This window comes from Hyaena hyaena, unplaced genomic scaffold (assembly GCF_003009895.1).
Source record: "Hyaena hyaena isolate Hyena2069 unplaced genomic scaffold, ASM300989v1 scaffold_308, whole genome shotgun sequence".
Lineage (NCBI taxonomy): Eukaryota > Metazoa > Chordata > Mammalia > Carnivora > Hyaenidae > Hyaena > Hyaena hyaena.
In genome coordinates this window covers 747,916-772,292 of record NW_024080942.1, presented here as the reverse complement: position 1 = coordinate 772,292, position 24,377 = coordinate 747,916, and the positions used below count along the sequence as shown (strand labels likewise).

Here is a 24,377-nt window from a genome sequence, read left to right as displayed (position 1 = left end):
GAGCAGGGGGGCGGGGCCAAGCCGGCCGGGAGCTGGGTGCGCAGCCCAGAGCCCGGAGGCAGGTGGACATGAGCGCCGTGGACCTTGCCCGCGTGGGCGCGTGTGTCCTGAAGCACGCGGTGACCGGAGAGGTGAGGCCGGACGAGCGCCGGGTGGTGAGTGGGCCCCTGGCCCCAGCCCAGGCGTCGGGCAGTGGCCTGCGGGGCGGGCTTCGGGTCGCGGGGCCGGGAGCGCAGACCCGGCTTGCGCGGCGCGGGGCTGGGGGCGCCGAGGCCCGTGGGAGGTGGCCCAGCGGCGCCCCTCGCCCGCCCGGCGCAGGCAGTGGAGCTGCAGAGTCTGTGGCGGGAGCAGGCGTGCGTGGTGGCCGGCCTGCGGCGCTTCGGCTGCTCGGTGTGTCGCTGGATCGCCCGGGACCTCAGCGGCCTCAGGGGGCTACTGGACCAGAATGGCGTGCGCCTAGTGGGCGTGGGGCCCGAGGCCCTGGGCCTGCGGGAGTTCCTGGACGGCGGCTACTTCGCAGGAGGTACCTGTGCGCCTCCTCCCTCCTCCCGCAGGAGCCCGGCCAGCTACCTTGAGACCCTTCCCAAGCTCAGGGCATTGGCCATCCCCTCCTTGCCCAGGCCTGACCCTTCTCTCTCCTGGAGCTCCAGTCATGTCTCCGGGGCTCGCCCCCTGTTGACCCTACCTGTGTCCCCCAGGCACTATGTCCCTCCCACCAGGGACAGGCAGGGCCCAGTGGTGATGCTGGCCTTGAATCACCAAGGGCCTTTACTGGGTGGCAGCAAGCGCCCCACCTTCCCAGGAGCCTGAAGGAGTATGGCTTGGACGAGAGCCCACCCTGCTAGACCCCTCTCCCTGGCACGCATGATATGCCCTCACAGGGTCCTGGGCCAGTGACAGAGTCCAGACCAGTCCTGTGCCTCCCTTTCCCTGCCACCTCTGGGCCTCGGCCCCCCTGCTACTAGTGGGAATACTCAGTCCTGCCCTGCCCCCACGTCCCGGGTGAGCAAGCAAGGGGAGCAGGGGCTGGATGCAGGAGTGAGCTGGGTGGTGGGTGGGCCTGGGTACACACCTGTGGCTTCTGCTTTCCAGAGCTCTACCTGGATGAGAGCAAGCGCTTCTACAAGGAGCTGGGCTTCAAGCGGTGAGCGTGTGGGCCTCCACTGCCTCATTCATCTACTCCCTGCTGCCATCTTCCTGGGCACGAGGCTCTGGGGGCATCCAGTGCTTGGTCGGTCCTTCGACAGGACTCTCCCTTGGGTGCCGGGTGTCTACATCTCCCCCCTTTCCAGCCACCTCGGATGCTTGTGTTATAGGCTGGCTGCCTGGCCTGACTAGTGGTGCCAGCTGAGCCAGATCGCTGGGCTCACCCAGCCTGGGGTCTAGCCCACACTCCCCAAATCTTCTGCAGGGCCCCAGGCCTGCTGACCCCCAGGCTGGCTGCCCCAGCCCTCCGAGCCCCTGGTGAGAAGCGGTGAGGCCTGCTGGTGACAATCTGGTGTGGGGGTCTTATAGAGACTGGGGACAGGTGCTGGGCTGAGTCTTCACCGAAGGGCCAGTGCCCGGACTCGCCAGCTGTGTCTTCACAGGTACAACAGCCTGACCATCCTGCCGGCTGCCCTGGGGAAGCCCGTGCGCGATGTGGCCCTCAAGGTTTGTGACGGCCAAGGCTGGGTGGGACTCGAGATGGGGCTCCCCTGTAGGGCTGACCCGGACCTGCTTCCCTCCTTCCAGGCCAAGGCCGTTGGCATCCAGGGGAACTTGTCCGGGGACTTGCTGCAGAGCGGAGGGCTGCTGGTGGTCGCCAAAGGTGGGCCGGGAGAGGGGCGTCAGAGGCCGGTGCCTGGTTGCGTGGGGCGCCAAGGTCACATCCTCAGCTGGGAAGGTCTTGCTGACCTTGCTGGCATGTCCCAACCCTCTCTTCCTCCCCCGCTGGCTTGCTGGTCTCCTCAAGGCCTCTCTGTGCAGTGGCCCAGCTCTTGCGTGGTGGCTTAGCTGGGACCAGGGTAACCAGGTGGAGTCGCGGCCGGTGGGGCTGCCTTCCTCCTCCCGGCACGCGGGGGTGTCCTGACCGCCTCCCCGCCTCCGCAGGTGGTGGCAGAGTGTTGCTGCACTTCGTCCAGAACTCTCCGGGAGACTATGTCCCCCGGGAGAGCATCTTGCAGGCCCTGGGGATCTCTGCGGAGGTCGGTGCCAGCGAGTCACCCCAGGTGAGCCCGGGCCTGGGGAGCACGCCGCCTGCCAAGAACAGCAGCTCCCCTGGGCTGAGTGCAGGGTGCGGCCAGGTGCCAGGCTGCACCTTGCAAGGTTGAGGTACCTTTGTGCTCATGGCAGCCCAGGATGTTACTGTCTCCCTCCCCCACCCCCCACTCTGCAGAGGGAAGCAGGCTGAGGACAGAGGGGAACCAGGGGCAGGGTGGCCAGACAGGGTTGGCACAGCAGGGCCCTCCCCAGAGGGCGGGGGGCTGCCCGGGGCTGTAGCCTGTCCTCTCAGCCTTGGGAGGGTCACAGTTTGTCCAGGGTGACCACAGGCAGCGTTAGTGTGGTCCTGGTGGCTGACTTCCTGTGTCCTGAATAGAGGGGGGCGTCTAGCACTTGGACCGCAGACCAGCTGCTTTGGGACTCTGGGAAGTTCGCCTGGCCTGATGGGGCCCCTGCTGTGCCCACAGTGTACCGAAGAGGCATGCACAAGGTGAAGACCAAGGCCTCGGAGGGTCTGGGAGGCGTCTGCTGCCTTGAGCATCCTGGGAGCTGGATGGGAAGAGCCTTTCCGGAATCTCTGGACTGGGCACCAAACTCTGCCTGGGGCTTTCGGTGACAATGAGCATTAAACTCGTTTCCGGGCAGCGTGTCTTCATTGGCTCTGAGCCCTTCGTCCTGGGCAGCTCCCGTCTCTGTGCACGTTGGTTTCCTCCCTGCCCGGGGCACAGTTCTGGGCCCGCAAGCTGCAGGAGGGGCTGGCAGAGGGGAGGAGATGGCCCTGCAGCCTCCCGGAGGGCCTCAGGCCTTTGGCACATGAGGGTCAGGGGTCCGAGGATGGGCGCAGGGTGCGGGAGGTGAGGGTGCGTCAGGGTCAGCGCTCATATTAGGTGGGTTTCCAGGGAGATGTTTCCATGCAGCCGCTGGGGCGTGGTGGACAGTGAGGGGTCTAGTCCGTTGGAAGGACCTTCTCCGATGAGGTCTGTCATTTGTACCCGGCTGGGGGTGGCTGGCCAGGGGAGTCTTGCCCCAGCCGGTTCATTCAGCTACACCCCCGCCCCCGCCCCGCACCATTCCTTGCCCGGGTGGGTGGGTGGGGGCAGGTGACAGGCACCTGGAACCTAGTGTCCAGAGCAGAAACCCACCCCTGCCCCACTGCGTCAGGGGCTTTTTGGTCTGGGTGGGTTCAGATGGCCTCACCACCTGTCCTCTACCCGCCTCGCCCTGCCCTGGCCTGGATGACCACCGTGGCTCCCAGCTTCCTCCCACCTTCCCCCCGCCCCCTTCAGCACTACTCTTGGGGGTCATTTAAAACACCAGGGCAGGTGACAGTGTCCCTTTGTGGCTTAACCCTGCCCCTGGCCTCTAGTTACATAAAACCCCAAGTCTAGATTCTGAGCTATGGCTCCCCAGTCCCCTCTGCCCACCTCCTGACCTCAGCCAGCTCCTGAGTCAGCGGCCCCTCCTCCCATCTGAACCGGTGGTCCCTGAGGGCCAGTACCTGGGGGCGTCCTGGTCACTGCTGTGCCCCCAGCACAGAGACCCCGGAGGGACACCCCAGGAGTACCTGCTGGCTCCCTATCTGGCCACCAGCAGTCAGCGCAGAGCCAGATGTCCGCGAACCGAACCGTGAACCGGCGGGTGCTTACAGCTGCGGGCACTCCCCCCACCCCTCCTAAACAGACGAGGCAGATGGCTTCTTTGAAGTGTTTACTTAGCTCAAGTCTGAAGCTCATGGACAGCTGACTGGGACGCTTTGGACAGTGGGTGCGTCTACAGGGCTGGGGCACCGTGCCCCTCGCCGCAGGCACGGAGGGCACTGGGCAGTCACCGCTCACCCTGGGCGCTGGGGCCGCGACGCGCGGGGACCTTGCCCGCTGCTCCTGCTGCACGCGACAGGGACGCCTGGCCTCTGGCGGCAGGTGGGCCGTGGGCCACGCAGTGCGGCTCGTTTATGGCTACCAGACGCGGCATCGCTCGTGCGGGTGCATGGGGGTGCCCTGGGCACAGTGGAAGGCGTCCGAGAAAGCCGCCAGGTTCTGCAGCGAGCCCAGCACCCTGCGGGCAGCCAGGGGCCTGAGCCAGCTTGCCTGGGCGCTGGGGGCAGGTGCTGGGGGGGGAGCATGATGCACACGGGGATGCAAGGGGCTACTCGCCTGTACTTCAGGGGGCTGTGAACGTCGGTCTTGATAGACTGTATGGCGAACTCAGGCCGGTAAGACCCACACCACACCTGTGGGTGCATGAGGGGCGTGGCCATGGGAGGGGGAGGGGCGGGCCTGGGGGGGATGGGACGGAGGAATAAGGGGGGCCCTGAGGGGACCCAGGCGGGGGTGGGGTGGGCCTGGGGTGGCAGCGCTGGGCGAGTGCTCCCATTTCTTTCTAGGCACAGGGGAGTCCCTCCTGTCCTGTCCCAGGCTGCCCCTTCTCAGGTGGGGGGAGGGGAGCCACTTCCCCACCCCCGCCCCCAGCTACATCTGAAGCCCCTCAGCTCCAGTCTCTGCATCCTTGTCCCCCAGGAAGCCTTCCAGGCTGACAAGCCCTGGCTCTGCCTGGCTTGCCCACTCAACGTGCCCCCGGAAGTACCCCAAAGCGGACGCCTTCCAGAAGCGTGAGGGGGAAACCGGTGCCCGGCTGGCAAGGCGGCAGGCGGGGAGGGGCCCATGGCTCCTACCTGGGCATAGTTGACGAAGAACAGCTGGTCGTAGGTCAGTTCCAGCCCCGGCAGCTGCTGGTCCTTGCCACCGTCCGCCATCCACTTGAGGTAAGCCTGCAGACACCACGCAGGGGCTGGGCCCAGGCCCGTCCTGGCTCCTGGGCTCGGCGCCGGTCTCGGGTCCGGGCAGAATGGGGGTCTGGCTCCCGGCCCAGTCCTCACGGAGGTCCGGCCTCAGCACCTTACGGCCCTCTGGGCACCCCGGGGATGGGCTCTGCCCTACTTGCCCCGTGCTCATCTCCAGGCTACACCAGCTGGGCCCTGGGGGGCTCCCCTCTCGCTGCCACACCGCGCCCACCCAGGACGAGGCCGCAGGCACCGGGACGATGCCACGGCTGGAGGGGATGTGGTGAACGTCACTATCGTGCTTGGGGATGGACAGTGGCTCCCCCGGGGCTTGAATGTTTAGCTAAGGTCGGGGTAAAATGTGGGCAGCACAGCCACCCGCGGCCAGGCTGGCTCCCCGGGGCCTTCCGTACAGATGGCGCAGGGTAGCGGGCGTGCCTCGGCCTGCGCAGGGCACGGTCTCTGCCTCACTGAGGCACCTGTGCCCCACACGCTTGAGGGGCCCCTGCTTGGACCCACCTTATATGCCTGCCGCACCCCTCCGTTGTCGGCGATGTTCTCCCCGAGGGTGCTGAACCCGTTCACCTGCGCACAGGACACGACGGTCGGCGGCCGGGCTCCCCGCGGGACGGGCTGGGGTTCGGGGGGCCCTGGCGGCGGCGGCACAGCCGACAGCTTGCTCTCACATTTTGGTGGCCGGCCAGGTCCCAGGAGTAGTTCCCGTACTGGTGGATCATGCACTCCGACTGCTCCCGGAAGTGCTGGGCCGAGAAGTTGCTCCACCAATCCAGCATGTTGCCGTTCTTGTCAAAGTTCCGGCCTGGCGGGCAGAGGCGGGCAGAGGCGGGCAAAGGCGGGCTGCCCACACGGCCCTGCCTGCCCGACGCCGGTCTCACCGCACGCCCTCCCGGGAGCCCCAATATCTAGAGCTCGTGTGTGAGCAGGAAACTGGCCGCCTCAGGGCACCAGCCTGGCTGAAGGGCTGGCACAAGGCCAGCGGGCTGCTGAGGCCCAGGAGGGGGGCTCGGGTGGTCTACTAGGCCACCCTCAAGGTCAGGGTCCCAGAGACACCGTGGTTTGATGGCCCCGCTGTGATGTCCAAACTTTGTGGACCCCGGGGAAGGGAGCATGTGGTCCTGGGGGACACGAGGCTGCCCTCGTAGGTCCCGATGGCCAAGCCCTGTGGGAAAGCCAGCCTTCCCGGGGGTGTGGGGGGGCAGCTGGAGCCCCTGGGCGTGGTCACAGGCTGCTAGAGCCAGGCAGGGGGCCGCACCCCGTGGCAGGAGGTGGGAATGTCAGGTCAGCACTTCTCTGGGCTGGAGTGATGCCAGCCCAGGACCTGGAGCTTGAGAAGCGCACAGATAGTGTCGCTACTGCCAATCCAGGGGCCTGGGGGCGGGGGGGTGGGGAGCGGCCCGCCTGTGAGCTGGGGTCAGGGTCTGGCACTGGAGCCCTCATGTCCTCTCCCCCGCGTCTCTGCCACCGTAGCTCCCCTTCTCTGCCCTGGGCCTCAGCGTCCCCACCTGAGTCCTGAAGGGGTTGGACGGACACCTCCCATGACTGCTGCTCAGTGGGAAGGGGAGGAGGGGGCGTGACCCTCCCCACGCAGCTTCCCTACCGTTGTCATCAAAGCCGTGAGTGATCTCATGCCCGATCACCATCCCAATGCCCCCGAAGTTCAAGGCCTGTGGCTGCTCCTTGCTGAAGAAAGGGGGCTGCAGGATCCCCGCGGGGAATACTGCCCGGAGGGGGTGGAGGAGATGTGAGGCCCCGGGCAGCCACCCTGGGGCTCCTGCATCAAACCACATGGCCCGGAGGCGGGGCTGCCACCACCCCCACGTTACAGACAAGACAATCCAGGCCCCTGAGGTCAGAGGCCAGGGCCAGCATGCAGCAGACCCTAGCCCCCCCCCATTCTCTGCTGCCTTCGGGACTGGGGTCTCCTGCCCCCCACCCCCATTCTCTGCTGCCCTCGGGACCGGGGTCTCCTGCCCCCCACCCCATTCTCTGCTACCCTCGGGACTGGGGTCTGCTACCCCCCACCCCCATTCTCTGCTGCCCTTGGGACTGGGGTCTCCTGCCCCCCACCCCCATTCTCTGCTGCCCTCGGGACTGGGGTCTGCTGCCCCCCACCCCCATTCTCTGCTGCCCTCGGGACCGGGGTCTGCTGCCTCTCTCTCTAAAATCCGGCCCTGCTACTCAGAGGTGAGGAGCTTCCGGCAGATGGGGTGAGGGCTGGAGTCCCTAGGTGGGGAGAGGTTCTCTCCTCCTGAGAACAGGCTGGAGGTCCCCCCAAGAGGGAGTGGAGGGCTTGGGTGGGTCACGGAGGGGCTCGCACGTACCGATCTGGTTTTGGTTTGGGGAGTAGAACGCGTTGACCACCGCCGCCCCGATGATCCAGCTGTGGTGAGCGGGCCGGTCACCTGGGGCCCGTGTCCCGGAGCCCTCCCTGCAGGCCCCTCCTGGCCGACCAGAGCCCCCGCCCTTAGGGCCCACGTCACAGTAGCCGTGCCAGGAGACCAGCATTGCCCACAGCCGGGGCAGGGTCTGGGCAACCTGTGGATCAGAATCCTCCCCGGGCCTGGGGCCTGGGGCCTCCCTGGGCGGGGCTCTGGGTCAGGCCAGCTGCCCTTCATGGTCCCCGATTCCCGAGTGCCGCCCCCACTCACAGGTTCTGGTCCACTTTCTCCCGAAGCTTCTTGAGGCTCCGCTGGGCACCAGCCTTGAGGTTCTGAAGACCATTTTCAAAGTACTGGTCCTCCGAGAAGTTCAGCTGCGGGAGGGGGGGAGGTCACTGCCGGGTGTGCAGGCGGGGGAGGTCAGGAGTGGCTGGGGACCCGCCTGGGGATGGCCTGGGAAGTCCTGCACGAGGCCAACAGGCGGTGGGTGCAGGGGTTGGGGTTGAGGGGCCAGTGCTGGCTCTGGGCCTTCATGCAACGGAGCGCGTTTCTTCTCCCTCCAACCTCAGTTTCCCCATCTGTAACAGAGGGGACTCTGGAGCCGCCTGCCCAGGGAGGTGGCAAGGCGGCACCACCTGCCAGGGCATCAATGGCTTATAGCTCACACGGCTGGTTCGAGGGCAGGGCGGGTGGGGGGTGAGGGGACAGGTGAGGTTCTGGAGGCCTCTGGGTGGGGGGGGCGCACGTTGGAATACTCCTCGTCCAGGTGCTTGTTCCTGTCCTCCAGGATGTATTCTGGGTACCCAATCTGCTCCCGGATGTTCATGGCCTGGGAGGACATTGGGACCGGTCGGTGACTGCCCCACCAGGAGAGGCCCCCTGCCCCCTGCTCACCGCTGTATGGGTAGGGGGTGAGGGACTCGGCCCCCCTTGCAGGCTGTGCGGAGATTTAACGGGGACAGGGGTGGACCAGCTCAGCCCGAGGCCAGACTCCCACCCGACAGCCAGCCAGAGGTCTGACGGCCGAGGGTTGGGTGGGGTGGTACAGTCTCCACTTGACACTAACCTCTGAGGGGTCCTGCTCTGAGGCCGTAGCTACGGCCACTCCCGCTCACTCCCGCTCGCTCCCAGGTGCCAGGGGGTCTCCCAGACTTGGCTTCTAGTTCCGCCTCTGCCCACAGCCCCATTCCGGCAAGCCACACCCAGCCTCGGTGTCCTGGTCTCTGAAGGGGTGTGATGACGGCCACCCTGTGCCCCCCTGCTGGGGCTGCCCTCTCTGGGCAGGACGCCCTGACCTCGGGGCTCCGGCCACCCGCGCACCTTCTCCTGGGCCTTCTTCTTGGACGCCTCGTCCATCCAGCCCAGCTCATCCAGGGTCTCCACGAACACCGCCCGCACCTTGTCAATGAGCTTTCTGACCTGAGGAGCACACGGCCCTTGTCCTGCATGCCAGCGCTGGGGCCCCGCTGGGGCCGGGCCGGGGTCCTGACTGCTGGTCCTTCTCCTGGGTGGGCCTAGGGCCTGCCCGCCCCTGAACTCACAGCCTGTAGGGCCAGTCCCCTTTCCCAGGCAGGCCTGTAGGGCTGGGGGTGGGGCCTCTGGCCTCCCCATGTGACGGGGCGCAGGGCAAACGTGTGCTCCCCAGTGCCCCTGGGCACACACGTGCTGCCAGTGGCCAGCGGGGTCCCTGTGGGGGGGCGGCTGGGACCCTGCAGGGAGGGGCCACGGGCAGTGCCAGCGCAGGGCACCCACCGAATCCTTGCTGTCTCTGGGAAAGGCCTCCCTGACGTAGAGGGAGCCCACGGCGCTCTCCATGTTGCTGTTGACGTAGCTGACGCATTCTCGCCAGCGCACCTCCTCCACGGTCGTGCCGTAGAGCACCTGTGTGGCCGGCACCCAGTCACGCACTCACGCGCCACTGCTCCCCGGCCCTCGGCCCGGGCGCCCAGCGGCCATTCTCCCAGGGGCGCGGATGAACTCGGACTCCCCGGTGAGTGCTGGCAGTGGGCATGGCCACGGACGGGGTGTGCGGTTTCCGGGGTGGGCTCCCGACCCAGGCTGGGAGTCTGGCCTCTGCCCCGGCGCAGGGGCAGGGCCCTGCTCAGCCCCAAGTGCCCCCTTGCCCCCTGTTCTGGCCACCCTGGCCTGGCTGGCCAGCCCAATTCTGACCTCACGGACACCAGCCCCACCCCAAAGCACAGGCAGGCGTTGACTCTTGGGGGCCACGGGGGCCACATCCGGCTCAGCCGCCAGCCGCCAGCTCTCCGGGCCCCGATGGGTTTTCCCATCACCAAAGTGGAGACGCTTGGCCAGTCGTGTCTCCGCCCGACCCACCAAGGCAGAGGCTGTGACTTGCCCATCTTTCCCGTGCGCTGGAGGACCTCTGTCCGTCCCGTTTCTCTAGTGAAGAACCACGGGGTCCGCCTGACTCCCCTGCCCCTCAGGCCCCCGTTCATACCCCAACTGTGTGCTGCCGACGCCCTGGTCCCCCCGGCACCCTGCCTGGACGGTGCGCCCGTCTGCACTCTGCCTCCACGCCCCCTCTGACCGTGGTCTTGGAGCAACCGCCGTGACTACAGGGCCACCCGGTGGGTCCCCTGCCTCTGCCCTGACCGCAACCCCCCTCCAGCCGCCAGAATGACCACGTAAGCAGGACACCAGACTGTGGCTCCCGTTCTTAACACTCCGGCGGCTTTCGGGGCGCACGGAACCCACGCTCTGCTCGTCCCACGATTGCGGCCCCCCGGGCTCCCCCTGACCTCATCTCCTTCCTTCCCACCACGTGGCCCTGGGGGGTCCTGCCTCAGGAACCTGCCCCCAGTCTCTTCGTGTCTGGGTCGCTCTCGCCTCGGGGTCGCCAGCGTCACCCTCGCGGAGAGGCCGTCTCCGCCCTGTCCCTTCCTGTCATGTCCTACTTGTTGCTTTTGAAAGAGCAGATCTCTCTCTGTCGTCGGCCGCCCCAGGAGGGCCGGCGCGGTCAGCCTCTCTCGCTCCGCCCCTGGCGCGGACCCTGGCGTTGGCCCAGAGCAGGTGGGCAGCGCGGGGAACTGGGTGGAGACCACGGGGCGGGGGCGGAGCCGGCTCGCGGGCCCCACTCACCTTGCGGTAGTTTGCCCGCGCCTCCTTGAACCGCTGGCTGAGGCTGCTGACGCGGTCCAGCACCAGGCGCCAGACCAGGTAGTTCTGCATGGTCCTGCGGGGGGGCGGGGGGCCGGCCTTCAGCGGCTGAGGGGCGCGCGCCCTCGGTCCGCAGCTGCAGGGCAAGCAGGGAGCTCACCCCACGCCTCTGGGGTCCCGCCCGCCCAGAGAAGATGCTCCCCGGGGACGGTCCCGTGAGGAGAGGCTGAGGGCGTGGGAGCAGCGGCCGAGACGGCGAGGCCTCCGGGGACCCCCCGGGGACCCCACCTGGCTGAGTAGACATCGATGATGTCCTCGAGGTTCTGGAGGTAGGGGATGCCGTAGACCACCACCTCTTCATCGGGCAGCAGTTTGATTTTGACAGAGGACAGCACAGATTGTATGAAGAGTGTCCAGTTAAACCCCTGGGAAGGAGGGCGTGTGGAGAAGAGGGAGAGGACAGAGAGGTAGACACAGCTCCCGGGCATCGAGGACACCCAGCTCCCGCCAGGGCACTCGGGGAAGACGAGGGAAGGCACAATGGCCTGAATCAGGGTGAAGGGAGGTGACGCCACCACAGAGCCTACAGGCTGTGAACAGAGATTATGCCAAACTATTTGAAAACTTAAGTGTGATGGAAAAATTCCTGAAAAAACAGTTTAGCAACAATAAGAATATAGAGAAATAGAATACATATATATCTAATGAATACAAGAATCGTAGAAAATACTGTCTTATGTGTAATAAACCCATCTTTAATTTAAGACATTCCCATGTAGAGATTCCTAGGCCCGTGTGGCTTTCCCGGCAGATGCTATCTGACATGTAAGGAAGACAGACTGCCGATCTTACCCAGCTTCCCAGAGAGGAAGAGAAAACTTTTCTCAGTCTGATTTATGAGGCCAAGAAAAAGTTTAACCCCCAAATAAGAATATTGTAAGGAAAGAAGGTAACAGGCTAGTCTCGTTTATGATCATAGATACAAAAATTCTATGGAAAATATTAGCAATTAGGATTTATCCACACCTATATAATATGGATAATACGTCACAACCCAATTTGATATTCAAGAAATTCAAGGTTGGTGTGTAAAATTGGAAAATCGAATCATGTAATTCACCATGATAACTGGATAAAGCAGGAAAATCACGTCCTAATTACTTTTTTTTTAAATTTAAATTTTTTTTTTTTTTTTTTTTTTTTTTTTTTTAGAGAGAGGGGGAGAGAGAGAGAGCACAAGCAGGGGAGGGGCAGACAGAGAGGGAGACACAGAATCCCACGCAGACTCCAGGCTCCGAGCTGCCAGCACAGAGCCCGACGCGGGGCTGGAACCCACCAACCGTGAGACCGTGACCTGAGCTGACGCTGGACACTCAACCGACTGAGCCGCCAGGTGCCCCAATCACGTCATAATTTCAGTGGATGAGGAAGAAAGGCGTTTAATAAATTTTGCCGTCTGTTCATGATAAACAGTCCTAGTGGACTAGAACTAGAAGGTAAATTCAACAATCTGGTGAAGGGAATCTACGTACAGCAGCAGCAGCAAAAACAAAACTGTCCCCGCGACTGTAACAATGAGACAATGTTGTGTGTTTTTGAGGAAGGGGACAAGGCCTCTACTCTGGTGACCTGGTGTCCCCACCTCCTCAGTAAGACAAGTAAATGACAGAAAATCAGTAAGGTTTTGAAAGGGAAGAAATAAGACTTACTGTTCACAAAGGACGTGATTTCAGGTGCACACAACCTGACAGGGCCCGCGGACAACGTGTGAGAGCGAGCACGTGCACGGAGTAAAACTGCCCTGTCTGGGGCCCTGCACACGAGAGCAAACGATCCCAAGGTCCACTACACAGGAAGACCTTTCCTAACGGCGTCGAAAACCGAAGGGCTAAGAACACGTCTGCTGGAAGATGAAGGCATCTTCGGAAGACCTTTCATACACCGCAGCTGGGGACGGCGACTCTGTCCCCTGGGGACAACGACTTAGAGGCGAAGGTCTGGCGTCACCGCTCAAGGGGACATATGTGTGTTCCGTGCGTGGCCTGGCCGTCCCGTTCCCAGGTGCACGCAGGGACACCCCAAAAGACACGCACATGAATGAGCACGGCCACGTTAGTCAGAGGAGTCCAGAGCGTGATGTGGCCCAGAGGCCCTGGGCGGCTCAGTCTGTTGAGCGTCCGACTTCGGCTCAGGTCAGGATCTCACGGTGCGTGGGTTCGAGCCCCGCGTCGGGCTCTGTGCTGGCAGCTCGGAGCCTGGAGCTGCTTCGGATTCTGTCTCCCTCTCTCTCTGTTCCTCTCCCCCTGCCCCTGCGCGCTCTCTCTCTCTCAAAAATAAATAAACATTAAAAAACGGGTACAGCAGGGGCCCGCACCGCTGTGTTCTCAGAACTGACGACGCGTCAGTCAGCATGGGCCGCCCAGTGAGATGAGGTGAATGACGCTGAGACGTCGTTTCTACAAAACGCAGGAGGAGAGGAGCCCCGTGCAGGCAGGAGACCTACCTGGGTCCGAGGGGGTGGGGGGAAGGGCCACGGGGAGGGTGTCAGTCTGAGCAAGGGCTGTGTGGACATGCGCGCGGACACAGGCCCAAGCGTTACAAAAGCAGCCCACACCAGACGGCCCGAGCCTGGCTTCCAGGACATTCCCCCAGGCCGCTTCTGCGCCACGTGGGCTGCAGGCCGCTGGGCTTCTCGCCTCTTTCCTCACTTCCCACATTTAGTACATCTGCAGATCCTGCTGCCTGTCTTCCAACTAGATCCGGAGGCCGCCCCTCTCACCGCGCCTGCTGTCCCCACCTGCCACCATTTACCGCCTGGTCCTCAGCGCGAGTCAAGACTGTGCCCCAAAGCCCTGTCATGCAGCACCCGAGCCGGTGCCCCGGAGGAGGTCTGGCATCGTCCACCCCTTCACCCGCCGTGCCTCATCTGACCTCCGGTCACCTTGCAGCCCCTGCCTCACTACCTTGCCCTTGGCTGCCCCTCTGTTTGGGCCACACGTCCCAGTCGGTCCCTCCTCCAAGACGTCTCTCACACCTCAGCTTCGTGGTGCAGCCCCTCCTGGCTGGCCTTGCCCCACCCCCTCCATGGTCCCCCAAGGTGCCCGCTGGGGGCTGGGCGGGCTGTTGGGTTGGCCACTGGGAGCAGGTGCCAAGGAAGAGGGCAGGATCCAGGGGCCATAGAGCCTCTGGAACACCAAGTGCCATGAACCCTGGGCAGGAGTCTCCCGAGTTCTGCTTTGTTCTTTGGCTCTAGGCACTTGGGTTTTCTGGTCAGGAGTCAGGAGCCCCAGTGTGTAGCCCACCCCTGTCCTCGGCCCTGACTTGGCTCTGCCCTCGCCAACCCCCCTGCCCCCTGACTCGGGCCTCAGCTGCTGCGTTTCTCTCCCTCCAGCCGGAGGCCCTGGACAAGCCGGTGGCTCTGGGCGGTCAGCCAGCTGAGTGCGGGGTTGGGAAGGGCGCACACCCCCGGTCCCCTCCCCAGCACCCTGGGCAGAAGGCCTGGCCAGCAGGGAGGGCCTGGCGGGGGAGGGGAGGGGGCAGAGTCCTGTAAGGGTTCCCAGCAGGCCCTGGGGACAGAGTGCGCCGGGCAGGGGTCGGCTGGCTCTGGCACGTCGGCAGCCCCTCCCTGCACCCACCTCCCAGATGGGGTGGCCCTGCGCGCCTGGACGGCCCGGGGAACAGCAGCTGCCGCCCCCGGGGGAGAGTGTCCCTGGCCGCGTGACCTGGGCGCTCGCATCTTCCTGAGGGGCTGATGGGGCGGGGCCTTACCTTCAGGCCAAACTTGCTCTGGAGCTCCGCCAGGCCCATCCTGTGGTACAGCGCGGTGACGTCGTGCCTCTCCTCCTGGGGGACCGTGGCCTGCCCGGGGGGGGGGGGGGGGGGGGGGGGGGGCGCGGGTGGTCACACCGGGGGCGGGGCAGCCGGCCCCCACCCCCCCGCCCCCGCCCCGGGGCCTCACGTTTGCCAGCTGCGTCTCCAGCTCCAGCACCTGCACCATCTCCTCCTGCACCAGGTAGCTGTTCTCAGGGAGGTTCATGTCTGCGCGCAGCATCGCGGCCACCGACGTCATGAACTGCAGGTAGGCTTCCCGCACCTGGGCCGGAGGGCTCAGTTCGCGGTCTGGCGGCCTCAGCCGCCTGGGCCCCCATGGGGCTCTGGGTGGGGGCGGGGTGGGCCCAGGACAGGACGCAGGCGCCCGGGGGCCAGCAGGCGGCGGCAGGGCCCGCGGGGGCCGGGGTCGGGGCCCTGCACCTGTGCGCCCTCCCGGGCCAGGCTCGGCCGCTCCCGCTCCCGGACGAGCCGTGTGGCGGCCGCGAGCCCCAGACGGAGGTCACGGCCTGCCGCCTAGAGCTGCACTCCCCGCCCCGATCCCCGTGCCCGTGGACTTCCACGGGACCAGAGAGACCTGGGCACGAAGTGCTGGCCGCGCACAGCGGGGCGGGGCCAGGGCTGTCAGATGCTGGGCTGAGGGTGGGCCGCTCTAGCCAGGCTTGACTCGGCCAGAGGCTCGGGCGTTGGGCCCTGAGGGTCTGCGCCTGCCTGGCCCTGCCTTCTGCCTGCCTCATCCCGGGAGGGAGGGAGGGGCTTTCCTCCGCAGGGGGATCCACAGAAGCCACACCTCCACCCACGGCCCCGGGCGGGTCTCCAGCGCAGCAGCTGCCCGGCCTGGCTCTCTCAGCTCCACCCGCCCACCCAGGGCTCCTTCTGTCAGCCACACTCGACTGTGCTCCTGGCTGGATTCATCCTTCACGGCCCAGCTCACGGCCCGCCTCCACCTGGAGGCCCACCATGCTGCTTCCTGGCCGTGGGCCCTTTCACAATGGCTCTTCCCTCTGCCCCGGCTTGCCGCTACCCGCTGCTTGTGTCCCTCCCTCCTGGGTCAGCAGCAGAATGGTTATGAGAGCAGGCCCTGCGCTCAGGTGGCCTGAGTTCAGATCTCAACGGGCCCTACGCAGTAGACCAGCAGTGTGGACCGCAGTCCTCACCGGTGAGACGGGGCGAAGGGTGTGGGCCTCGGGGCCACCGGCTCAGCTGAGTCTGCCCTCCCACGTGGCCCGTGGTGTTTAGGGACGGTCCCTATGATGGTGACGATGAAGGCTGGGCTTTGCTTGTCCACAGCCCTCAGAGCACCCGGCAGGTGTTCACAAAGGCTGCTGGGTGTGGGGGGGGGGCAGGGGGCAAGGGGCCGCAGGGGCGGCAGGTGGGCCCTGAAGCCACGGTGGCGGGGGGCACCCTACTCACCTTGTGGTTGCTGCCTTCGTTGAAATAGTACTCCCGGGACGGCATGCCCAGGGTGGGCTGATCTATCTGGAGACACAGAGGGTGTGACCCCGGGCAGGGGCTGGGGTCCCCACAGCCTGGCTGAGGAGGACGGCAGCTCTCTCCACTCCCTGCACACTGTGGTGCCCAGTGGGAACAGGGCTCCGCCCGGAAGGGGACAGGCCCGTGCGTGTGTGGACACCTGGCACCCCGGCCCTGCTCTGTGAGTGACGGGCGGACGGCCTCTGGGGACACGCTGAGGGGTGCGCTGAGCAGGTGACCCACGGGGTGCGGGCCACGTGCGGGCCCTCCCTGCATGGGGTGGGTTCGCTGTGGCCAGCGGTGGCTTTCTGGGGTCCGTTTCCCTGCCCTGGCGCCAACACACGGTTGGGGGAGCCTGCTCAGCCCGCAGCTGACACCCCGGGCGGGACAGGGATGAGAGCAGGGCCCTGCGAATGGCCCCGGGGCTCACGTGCCCCTGGCCACAGCCCTGGGAGCGCCCCCGGCCTGCCCCGCCCCCTGCCGCGCGGCTCGTACGTAGATGATGTTCCGGCTGGAGTTCTGGTCGTCATTCCAGATGAACAGGTCGATGAGGACGCGCCTGTTGAACTGCGTGCTCATCAGGGCCAGCTGCTGCTCCAGCTCCCACCTGGGCCCTGGGGGGGCGGCGCCTCATGCTGGACACCCACTGGGCTCCCGGGGGGCCCAGCCAGACCCTCACCGGGTGGTGAACCCCAGCCTCCTAACCCAGAGCTCGGGGGACATCGGGGACCCTGCCCGGCTCGCGGTGGCAAGCACGCCCGCGGGCCCTGGCGCCAAGGGCCTGCTTGGGGACAACAGGTGCCTCCCGTGCCCCGCCCCCGCGCCCTGGGTCTGGGAGGTGAGTCCCCCCCACAGGGGTGTGGAGGCCGGCGCTCTGCAGAGTGGGGAGCCCGCCGGCAGCAGGTGCGACCTCGCCCGCCTGAGCCTGCGAGGCCTCGGCCCCAAGGAGCCCCAAGCGGTGGCCGCCTGTCTGCAGAGCGAGGCCGCCCCCCGGCCCTGGCCTTACCTACACTCTCGTTCCACTTGTCCATGGTCACCGGCCAGCCTCCCATCAGATCCAAGATGTTCAGCAGGGGCTTCGAGTCCCGTTTCTCTATCACGCCTGAGAGGGAAGGAGGGGGCAGTCACCCCCAGACGCCCACCTTTGCACAGACCCGTGGGGACGCGGCACGCCCGGCACAGAGCTCGGCCCCCCTCACACGGGGACAGGGAAGGGCCTGGGAGGAGCAGAGATGGACGCGGGTGTGATGGGGCCGGGGACTGACCGAAGCAGACACACTGGCAGGACACGGGACGTGGGAGGGGGGCAGGCAGCTGGGTGGTGGGGGAGCCAGGTCGCTGGAGGCCTTGTGGCCCAGGGGTGCTGCACGGGGTGGGGGGCTCCAGTCCACAGCCTGGGGGTGCTGCACGTGGTGGGGGGGCTCAGCCCGTGGCTCAGGGGTGCTGCACGGGGTTGGGGGCTCAGCCCACGGCCAGCTGAGCACACCGGACTGGACGCGAACAACTTCTGCCCGGCATCGAAGGTTGGGCAGGGAGCTCGGGAACTTGGGTCACAAATAAGGTGAAGGTCGGGGTGCAGAGGTGGGGCCGCCGGGTCACTTGGTTTGTTGGAGACTCACAGGGAGGCAGGGGCATGAGGGAGCCTCATGGTGGAAACAGGGAATGTTCCAGGTGGGCCCAGGGGGGCCGGGGTTCCCGGAGGCAGGAGCCCCACGTGAACACTGGGGGCCGCACGCGGCTTCCTCCGCAGTCAGAGGTGGGGACAGAACAGGGAACCATTGATACTAAGAAGGGCGAGTGGTCCCTGCAGAGCAGCTGACACTGGGAGCGGGGCTTGCAGACCCCCAGGCGGGGGCGTGAGGGGAGACAGGCCAGAGGGGTGTGGGGTGTGGGAGAGCTCTTCCTGGGAACCAGAGCACGGAGCAGCTTCGTAGCAGCGCCCGGGTGTCCACACACCGACACACACACACACAGAGACGCGCAGACACACACACAGAGACACACACGGACACACATGCATGTGCGCCTTCCCTGGGGCTTCTAGGTGCACCCCCACCATTGTCCCCCTGCCTGGACAGTATGACCCGGGCTGGGGTCAGGGTGTAAACAGGGTCGCAAGTGGCTGGCAGTGAGTCCCTGTCCCCCCCAGGAGCCCGGACCCAGCGGCCAGGTAGAGGCAGAGCCTCTGTGGCCATGAGTCCCGAGTGGCCTCTGCCATGCTCTGCTGGGGGGGCTGGCGGGTCCAGCAACCCCCCCACCCCCCGACTCACTCTCGTCCATGCAGGAACCTCCCCGACTCGCTCTCGTCCATGCAGGAGCCCCCCGACTCACTCTCGTCCATGCAGGAGCGGTATAGCATCTTGGCTTTCTGCACAGCTGGCCTGTCCTTGGCGGCGGATTTCTCCAGCACCCCTGTGTGCAGAGGAGGGGGCAGGACAGCGGCCTGAGGCAGCTGCCGGGAGAGCCAGGCAAAGGTCCTGGTACCCCCCCACCCCCATTCAGCGAGAGGAGGGCCCCCTGCCCCCACTATGTCTTTGTCCCAGGGGATTTCTTCTCCCCTGGCCCCAATGGCCCCACGGACACCCTTGAGTGGGGCAGACGTACAGCCTCGCCCAGCTCCACCCCCAAGGTCACGGCCATCTCACCTTTGAGGATGACCTCCAGCTTGTCTCGAAGGACGTCGAAGACGCTGTACCGGGAGTTGGTCTCGGGGATCACGTGGTGCCGGAGCCAGCCTCCACACGCGTACTGGTAGAAGTCGTTACATGGTTCCATGGATGGGTCCATGTTCTGGAGGATCCTGGCGGCTGCTCGACCCCAAGGGGTGGAGAGGGAGAGGGGGACCCAGTCGTGGGTGGCTGCTGCACTGTTTGCTATTTGATAATGGCTGTGCGCCCTTGGGGGTGTTAGTCACCTTCTCTGAGCCTCGGTGAGGTTGGAAGCAGGATTCAAGTTCTGGGTCTATGACTTATTAGCCATGTGACCTAGAATCCCGTGACCTCTCCCAGGACGCCCCAAGTACGACGCTGGGGCAGCGGCCAGGGCTGCCTGGCCCCCAGGAGGCGTTCAGAGGGTCTGCAGCAGCAGGTGGGGGGCCCTGATCCGTCATGGGGAGTCTGTCTGCTGTCAGAGGAGATGCCTTTGCCCAGCGTCAGGAGCCTGCAGCGTCAGTGGTCTGGTTCCCGGCTGAAGGCTCGAGGCCGGATTCCGCACTGGGCACCCCCCACACCAGGGCCCTCCCTCGCCCTCTGTCCCACTTGGCTGGGACCCACCAGCGCGGATGCTCGTCCGCCACCCCAGCGTGGGCAGAAAAGTCTCATTTCTGAGATTTTTACTGATGTTTCTTCAGACGGTTTTCACTATTTTCCATCTGCAAATAGCAACATGTGGCCCCCAATGTTAAGAGAAATTTGTGGGAGGAAACTTGTATGTTCATGTGACCTTTCTTTCTGTAACAGCAGGAAGGAGCCATTGGCCCCGAACTACCTTCCTCCCTGTCACAGGGGCCTCGTGGGCGCAGGGGCCACTTCCTGGGGGCGGGGGGCACGGCGCTGGGCAGCGGGAACAGACCTGCGTTCCTCACCCACTGCCCACCAGCCCCATGCCGTGTCTTGGGGTGGCTCCCCTTGGCCTTGGGGGGCCCTGCGCCCTGGGGCAGGGCCATGGGAGGTGTGGGGGAAGGGCTTACCTGCTATCACACAGCCAGGGGTGGTGCAGATTTCGCCCATCGCCCGGGGCCGTTGGATGGCTGTGGGCAAGATGCAGCGTGAGCGAGTGGGGGCGCGGAGGGACGGGGCACAGGTGAAGTGGGTCTGCTGGGGCGGGCAGGGCCTCAACCCACCCCCAGCTCAACCCACCACCCGAGGGCCGGCCAATCTGGGGTGCTCCCCAGGTGGCCCAGGGCTGGGGCCTTACGACAGGACTGGGGCCCTCATGAGCCGCACGCTAGCTGAGCCCTGCACGCCCCCAGGCTGACCCCCGGGCTGGCGGTTCTGCCTCCCTGCCTGTCCGCCAGCCAGCTCTCGCCCCCGTCAGGGCACCTCCTCCAGGCAGGGCGCCGGTGGTGCTCGTCTCTGCACACTATGCCCCCCTGGCCCCCCAGCGGGCCTAGCTGGTCGTATAAATGTGCACCTGCCTGGTCTCAGGGACGACGTCCCCAGCCTGGGGAGCAGGGGACTTGTGCAGGCGCCGGTGGCTGCACCCCTGCCCCTGGCCTGTCTCCGTGGGACTCGGGGGCCCCTGCTGCACACCACCCACGGAGGCCCCGTCTCCAGCCCACCTGCTTGGGCCATGTTTTGGAAGGGAAGGCAAAGCTACCTCGGGGTTTTCGTTTTACAATGGTCCTCTCTTCCTTTGAGAAGCAAAGCCGGGTAGGAGAGGGCGTCGGCTGCTCCCCTGGGGAGAAACAGAGCACTCAGCCCTCCGCCTCCCCTGCTGGGGCTCCCTGCTGGGGGCACCCTGGGGGTTTCCTGCGGTGCGGGGGTGGGGAGTCCAGGGCGCTCTGGGGGGCTGCCTGCCTCCCTGTAGCCAGGACGTATCACCAGGGAACCCAGCAGAACTTATCCCTGAGTGGGAGGGGGAGGGGGCTCCCCGGGGGCTCCCCGGGCTTGCCCACCCCCACTCTCCAGACCCACCCCCATCTGCCTGGGTCCGGAGGGCTCCTGAGGCAGAAGTCTGCCTTCCTTCCCCTCAGTGAAGTCCCCTTTGACTTCCTCTTCTATCTCAAGGTCGTGGGCCACACCTACGCAAGGTGGGCAGCTGCTGGGGTCCAACCGAGGCAGGAACAATAAGCTTGTGTAGGGGACAGGATGTCACTTTCACTCTCTGCCTCACTGGCCACCACCCTCCATCTGTCCCCCGCAGAGGGCAGGGGCATCACCCGGGCAGCGTCTGGATCTTCCGGGTGGGTGGGGACTCGGCCTGGATGGGGTAGGGGAGGCGAGGTGCAGGGAGAAGGCCTGCGGGGCCTGGCCACCTACAGACCCAGCTTGTGGCCCAGTCACTCCTACTAGGGAGGCACGTGGAGACCTGGCGGGAAGGAGGGACGGGACCTCATGCAGGTCAGAGGGCGCGGGAAGCTCCCGGAATGTGGGGTGCTCCCTGGGGTCCTGGCCATGGGAAGACACACTTATGAAACGTGGGGTCTGGGGGTGTTTCTCCCCCACCTGCTATTGTGGCTCTCTGCACCCACCATTTGTGCGCCCATCAGCCCGACATTTGCTGATTGTTACGAGTCTGCCCCGGTGCCGGGCACCGAGCATTCAGGTACGAGTCCGGCATGGGCCCTGCCTCGGGGAGCCCTGGCCCCGTGGGGAAGGACAGCGGCGCTGATGGGAAGCGGAAATGCAGCAGCAAGTGGGTGCTCAGGCATGGCTGGCCCACGGGGTTTGTCAGAGCCTTGGGACAAGAGCTAGACCTCGGACCCCAAAGGGCCGCACCCTCAGTGACAGTGGACAAAGACATCTGAGCTCCGGTGAAAGACACGACGAAGGGGAGAAGGGGTTTTTGCCTCTGATTAGTGCGCAGAAAGTTGAAAGAGACTGTGACTCCCTCCCTGGCCGGGAGAACGAGCTGCAGAAGCCGCGATGCAGGGGTTTGTAGGCGCCCACCCGAGAGCTGCAGACGGGAAACCCGCAGAACCGGCAAGCTCCAGAAAGGGATGCGCCCTCCCCGAGGACAGGGACCTATGACCGCGCTCCCCTTGGAGCCACGGCGCGAGGAGGGTGGTCCTCCTCAAAGGGGCGCCAGGTTGGAGGAGTGTGTAAGGCCCCCAGCACTGGAGCTGGCGCAAGGGATGGGGTCCCACTCTGCTCTGCCACCCGCCAGGTGCTTGTCCCGGGGGGCAGGGAGGCCGAGAGAAATCCCTGTGCGTGAAGATGAAGCTACAGGCAAACGCGGCCCATCATCCAGAAAACCCCAAAACACTCCCCAGAAGCGGACTCGGGGACCAGCTGTCAGAGTTGGTGACAGTCCTTAGCGATTATGCTAACGAGGTTAAAGGATCTGATACAAAAGATGGGAAACACGGAGGTACATGGCGCACGTCAGCAGATACACGGACATGACCAGAAAGAAGCGAAGCGAAGAATTTGTTCTGTCGGCGTCACAATATGCTGAACCTGCACTGGGAAGGGTCTGCACCGACAGAAGTTACCCCGACCAGTGCCCAGCGGAGAGCGGCAAGACCCACGGAGCAGAGCAGAGCCTGCAGAAGCCCCAGACGGTGCAGCCAGCTCGGAAGCCAGCTTGGCAACTCGCCACGGAACCAAAGAGAAGCGGTGTGATGCCGCAATTCCACGCCAAGGTGTTTCCCCAGCTGGTGGGAAAGCTGACATCCACACGAAAACCTGCGTGTGAATTTTATAGCAGGTGTCTTTGTTTGTAATTCCGCAACCATGGGGTCCTTCAGAAGAGTCATGAAGAAATAAACCGTATCACATCGTACAGTGGAATTATTGTGAAACAATGAAGAGAAATAAGCCAGGGGCGCCTGGGTGGCTCAGTCGGTTAAGCATCCGACCTCGGCTCAGGTCATGATCTCACGGTTCGTGGGTTCGAGCCCCACGTCGGGCTCTGTGCTGACTGCCAGCTCAGAGCCTGGAGCTGCTTCAGATTTGGCGTCTCCCTCTCTCTGTGCCCCTCCCCTGCTTGTGCTCTTTCACTCTCTCAAAAATAAACAAACATGAAAAAAAAAAAAGGCAAAAGGAGCCTTCCATCAGTGCGCAGCCGTCGTCAGTGAAGTTGGTCCCCGTGGGAATGCAGGTTGGCAATCCTCAGACCAGGATGCATGAACACTGGGACTGAGTTAGGTAAGCAGTGGATGGCAGAAGGCCAGACTCCTCACCGCCACGGGGGGGGGGGGGGGGGGGGCAGATCGGCAAGGACGGGGTGGGAGGGTTGGGGGGGTTGGAAGGAACTGACATAGACACACGCGGTTCCTACACGCGATGAGCACGCACACACGTCATCACCCGTCAGCTGAGAGTGGCTGGAAGCAAAATGACCCAGCAGCAACGATGACATCTAGGAACCCGAGAGTGGCTTTTAACACTGTCACCCAGTAAAGGGAGCTGGGGTCCTTGGAGAAAGGCCGGGTTCTCTAACAGGGACAAAAAATATACAGGACGAGCCTGGAACATCTCAACAGTCCTCTTCTCCGGAATCCCAAGGCCGCAGCGATGGGGGATGGTCAGAGGAGCACCGAAGCCAGCGGATAGCGGCCTCCGCGGCCAGAGCTGGAACAATTTGAACAACGCGAATTAGAAGTGGATTCTAATCCAGGGTATAAGCTCCATGTGTGTGAGTCCAGGCTGACATAGCTGCATCACTGAATAAACACATAAGTGGGGGACATAGATAAATCCCCCGTACAGAAGAAATCCAAATGCTTTACGGAGGTGCTCCGCCTGGAGGGATGTGGATTCTGACTCCCCACCCCTTGGGTGTGAGCTGTCCTTGGTGACTTCCTTTCCAAGGGGACGGTAGGGAGAGTGAAGAAAGTAACTTTATGGTGTAGACACCTGACGGACGACATTCTATGCCTAAGCCACGTGGTCATGGTCGTGACATGATGAGTCATCGTAAGTATGGACCCCTCGGTTACGGGCTTCCTCCCCAAAACACATCGCCCCGGTCTAACCATGAGAAAATCCCACCTGAGACACATTCTACAAAATACGTGGCCAGGTCGCCTGTCCTGGAACTGTCCAGCTCACAGAAACGAGGGGAGGCTGATGGTTCACAGCCAAGAGTAGCCGGCGAAGATTCCATGAATGACGTCAGGGCGCACCCTGCAGGACCCTGGGACAGAACAGGGCCGAGGGCAGAACGGAGGGCGTCTGAACAAAGTAGAGCCCTAGTTAACAGTCACCGGGGCGCCTGGGGGCTCAGTCGGCTAAGCGTCCGACTTCGGCTCAGGTCCCGATCTCACAGTTGGTGGTTTCGAGCCCCGCTTCGGGCTCTGTGCTGTCAGTGCAGAGCCTGCTGCAGATTCTGTGTCCTCCCCCACTCTCTCGCTCTCAAAAAACAAACACTAAAAAAATATATAAAGGTTGGCCTTGACTGGAATGACTTCTATTCCCTCTCTCTGTCACCACGTCCTGTCTCTCTGTCTCAACAAAGGCCACAGAAATCTCAGGTGGAAAAGATCCCTCCTCCCTGGAGAACGAGCACAGGCTGGTCGTCAGGCAGGTGCCCGTGGGGGCTCACGCGACCGTGTGGCCACGGAAACGTCAAGCTGAGACCCGCGTTATAAGCAGGTGGCCTCCCCAGGTGCTTGATGGAAACAAACACGCCTTCTCTGGAGGGAAACTGCTCGGCCCGAGAGACACAGGCCCCGCAGGTAAAGGCGGTGCGAGCAGACGGATTCACGCTGACAGCGACAGGCTTCCATGGGTGTGAACAGCACGGCAGAACCGTCAACCCTGAGGATTTCGTGTTCTGGGGCTCTGACCCCAAATGCCCGGGCATCGCGGGCCCCAAAGCTCGACTCCTCCCCCATCCTGTCGCCAGAGGGCGTTTGCTCCCTCCCTGGCCTGTGGGCTGGCCTCTGGGCCAACAGAGTGAGATGGAAGGGATGC

At 64.5% G+C, this 24,377-nt stretch overlaps 2 protein-coding genes across 4 annotated transcripts in view; one reads left to right on the top strand and one right to left on the bottom strand.

The window, feature by feature from the left end:
* On the top strand, positions 1-2,853 carry PRXL2B (peroxiredoxin like 2B). The gene is made up of 7 exons (XM_039248306.1): positions 1-131; positions 319-523; positions 1,093-1,144; positions 1,590-1,653; positions 1,735-1,810; positions 2,092-2,210; positions 2,670-2,853. The coding sequence occupies exons 1-7, from the start codon at positions 69-71 to the stop codon at positions 2,694-2,696; spliced, it is 606 nt and encodes a 201-aa protein (XP_039104237.1). The 5' UTR covers positions 1-68; the 3' UTR covers positions 2,697-2,853.
* Positions 2,854-3,896: 1,043 nt separating this feature from the next.
* Positions 3,897-24,377, bottom strand: part of MMEL1 (membrane metalloendopeptidase like 1) — a 30,645-nt gene continuing 10,164 nt past the window's right edge. For 2 of the 3 annotated variants that reach the window (XM_039248299.1, XM_039248302.1), the window contains exons 3-24: positions 20,116-20,193; positions 19,487-19,546; positions 18,444-18,605; positions 18,130-18,210; positions 16,805-16,900; positions 16,294-16,412; positions 15,739-15,804; positions 14,456-14,590; positions 14,266-14,355; positions 10,786-10,922; positions 10,480-10,573; positions 9,133-9,261; positions 8,701-8,799; positions 8,126-8,209; positions 7,651-7,754; positions 7,324-7,382; positions 6,600-6,719; positions 5,668-5,801; positions 5,501-5,566; positions 4,874-4,969; positions 4,356-4,432; positions 3,897-4,257 (exon numbers count right to left, since the gene is read on the bottom strand). In XM_039248299.1, the coding sequence (XP_039104230.1) occupies positions 4,158-4,257; positions 4,356-4,432; positions 4,874-4,969; positions 5,501-5,566; positions 5,668-5,801; positions 6,600-6,719; positions 7,324-7,382; positions 7,651-7,754; positions 8,126-8,209; positions 8,701-8,799; positions 9,133-9,261; positions 10,480-10,573; positions 10,786-10,922; positions 14,266-14,355; positions 14,456-14,590; positions 15,739-15,804; positions 16,294-16,412; positions 16,805-16,900; positions 18,130-18,210; positions 18,444-18,605; positions 19,487-19,546; positions 20,116-20,193 (2,186 nt within the window). In that variant the 3' untranslated portion in view covers positions 3,897-4,157. The remainder of the gene's footprint in view (positions 4,258-4,355; positions 4,433-4,873; positions 4,970-5,500; positions 5,567-5,667; positions 5,802-6,599; positions 6,720-7,323; positions 7,383-7,650; positions 7,755-8,125; positions 8,210-8,700; positions 8,800-9,132; positions 9,262-10,479; positions 10,574-10,785; positions 10,923-14,265; positions 14,356-14,455; positions 14,591-15,738; positions 15,805-16,293; positions 16,413-16,804; positions 16,901-18,129; positions 18,211-18,443; positions 18,606-19,486; positions 19,547-20,115; positions 20,194-24,377) is intronic. The other variant, XM_039248301.1, reaches the window with a different exon arrangement.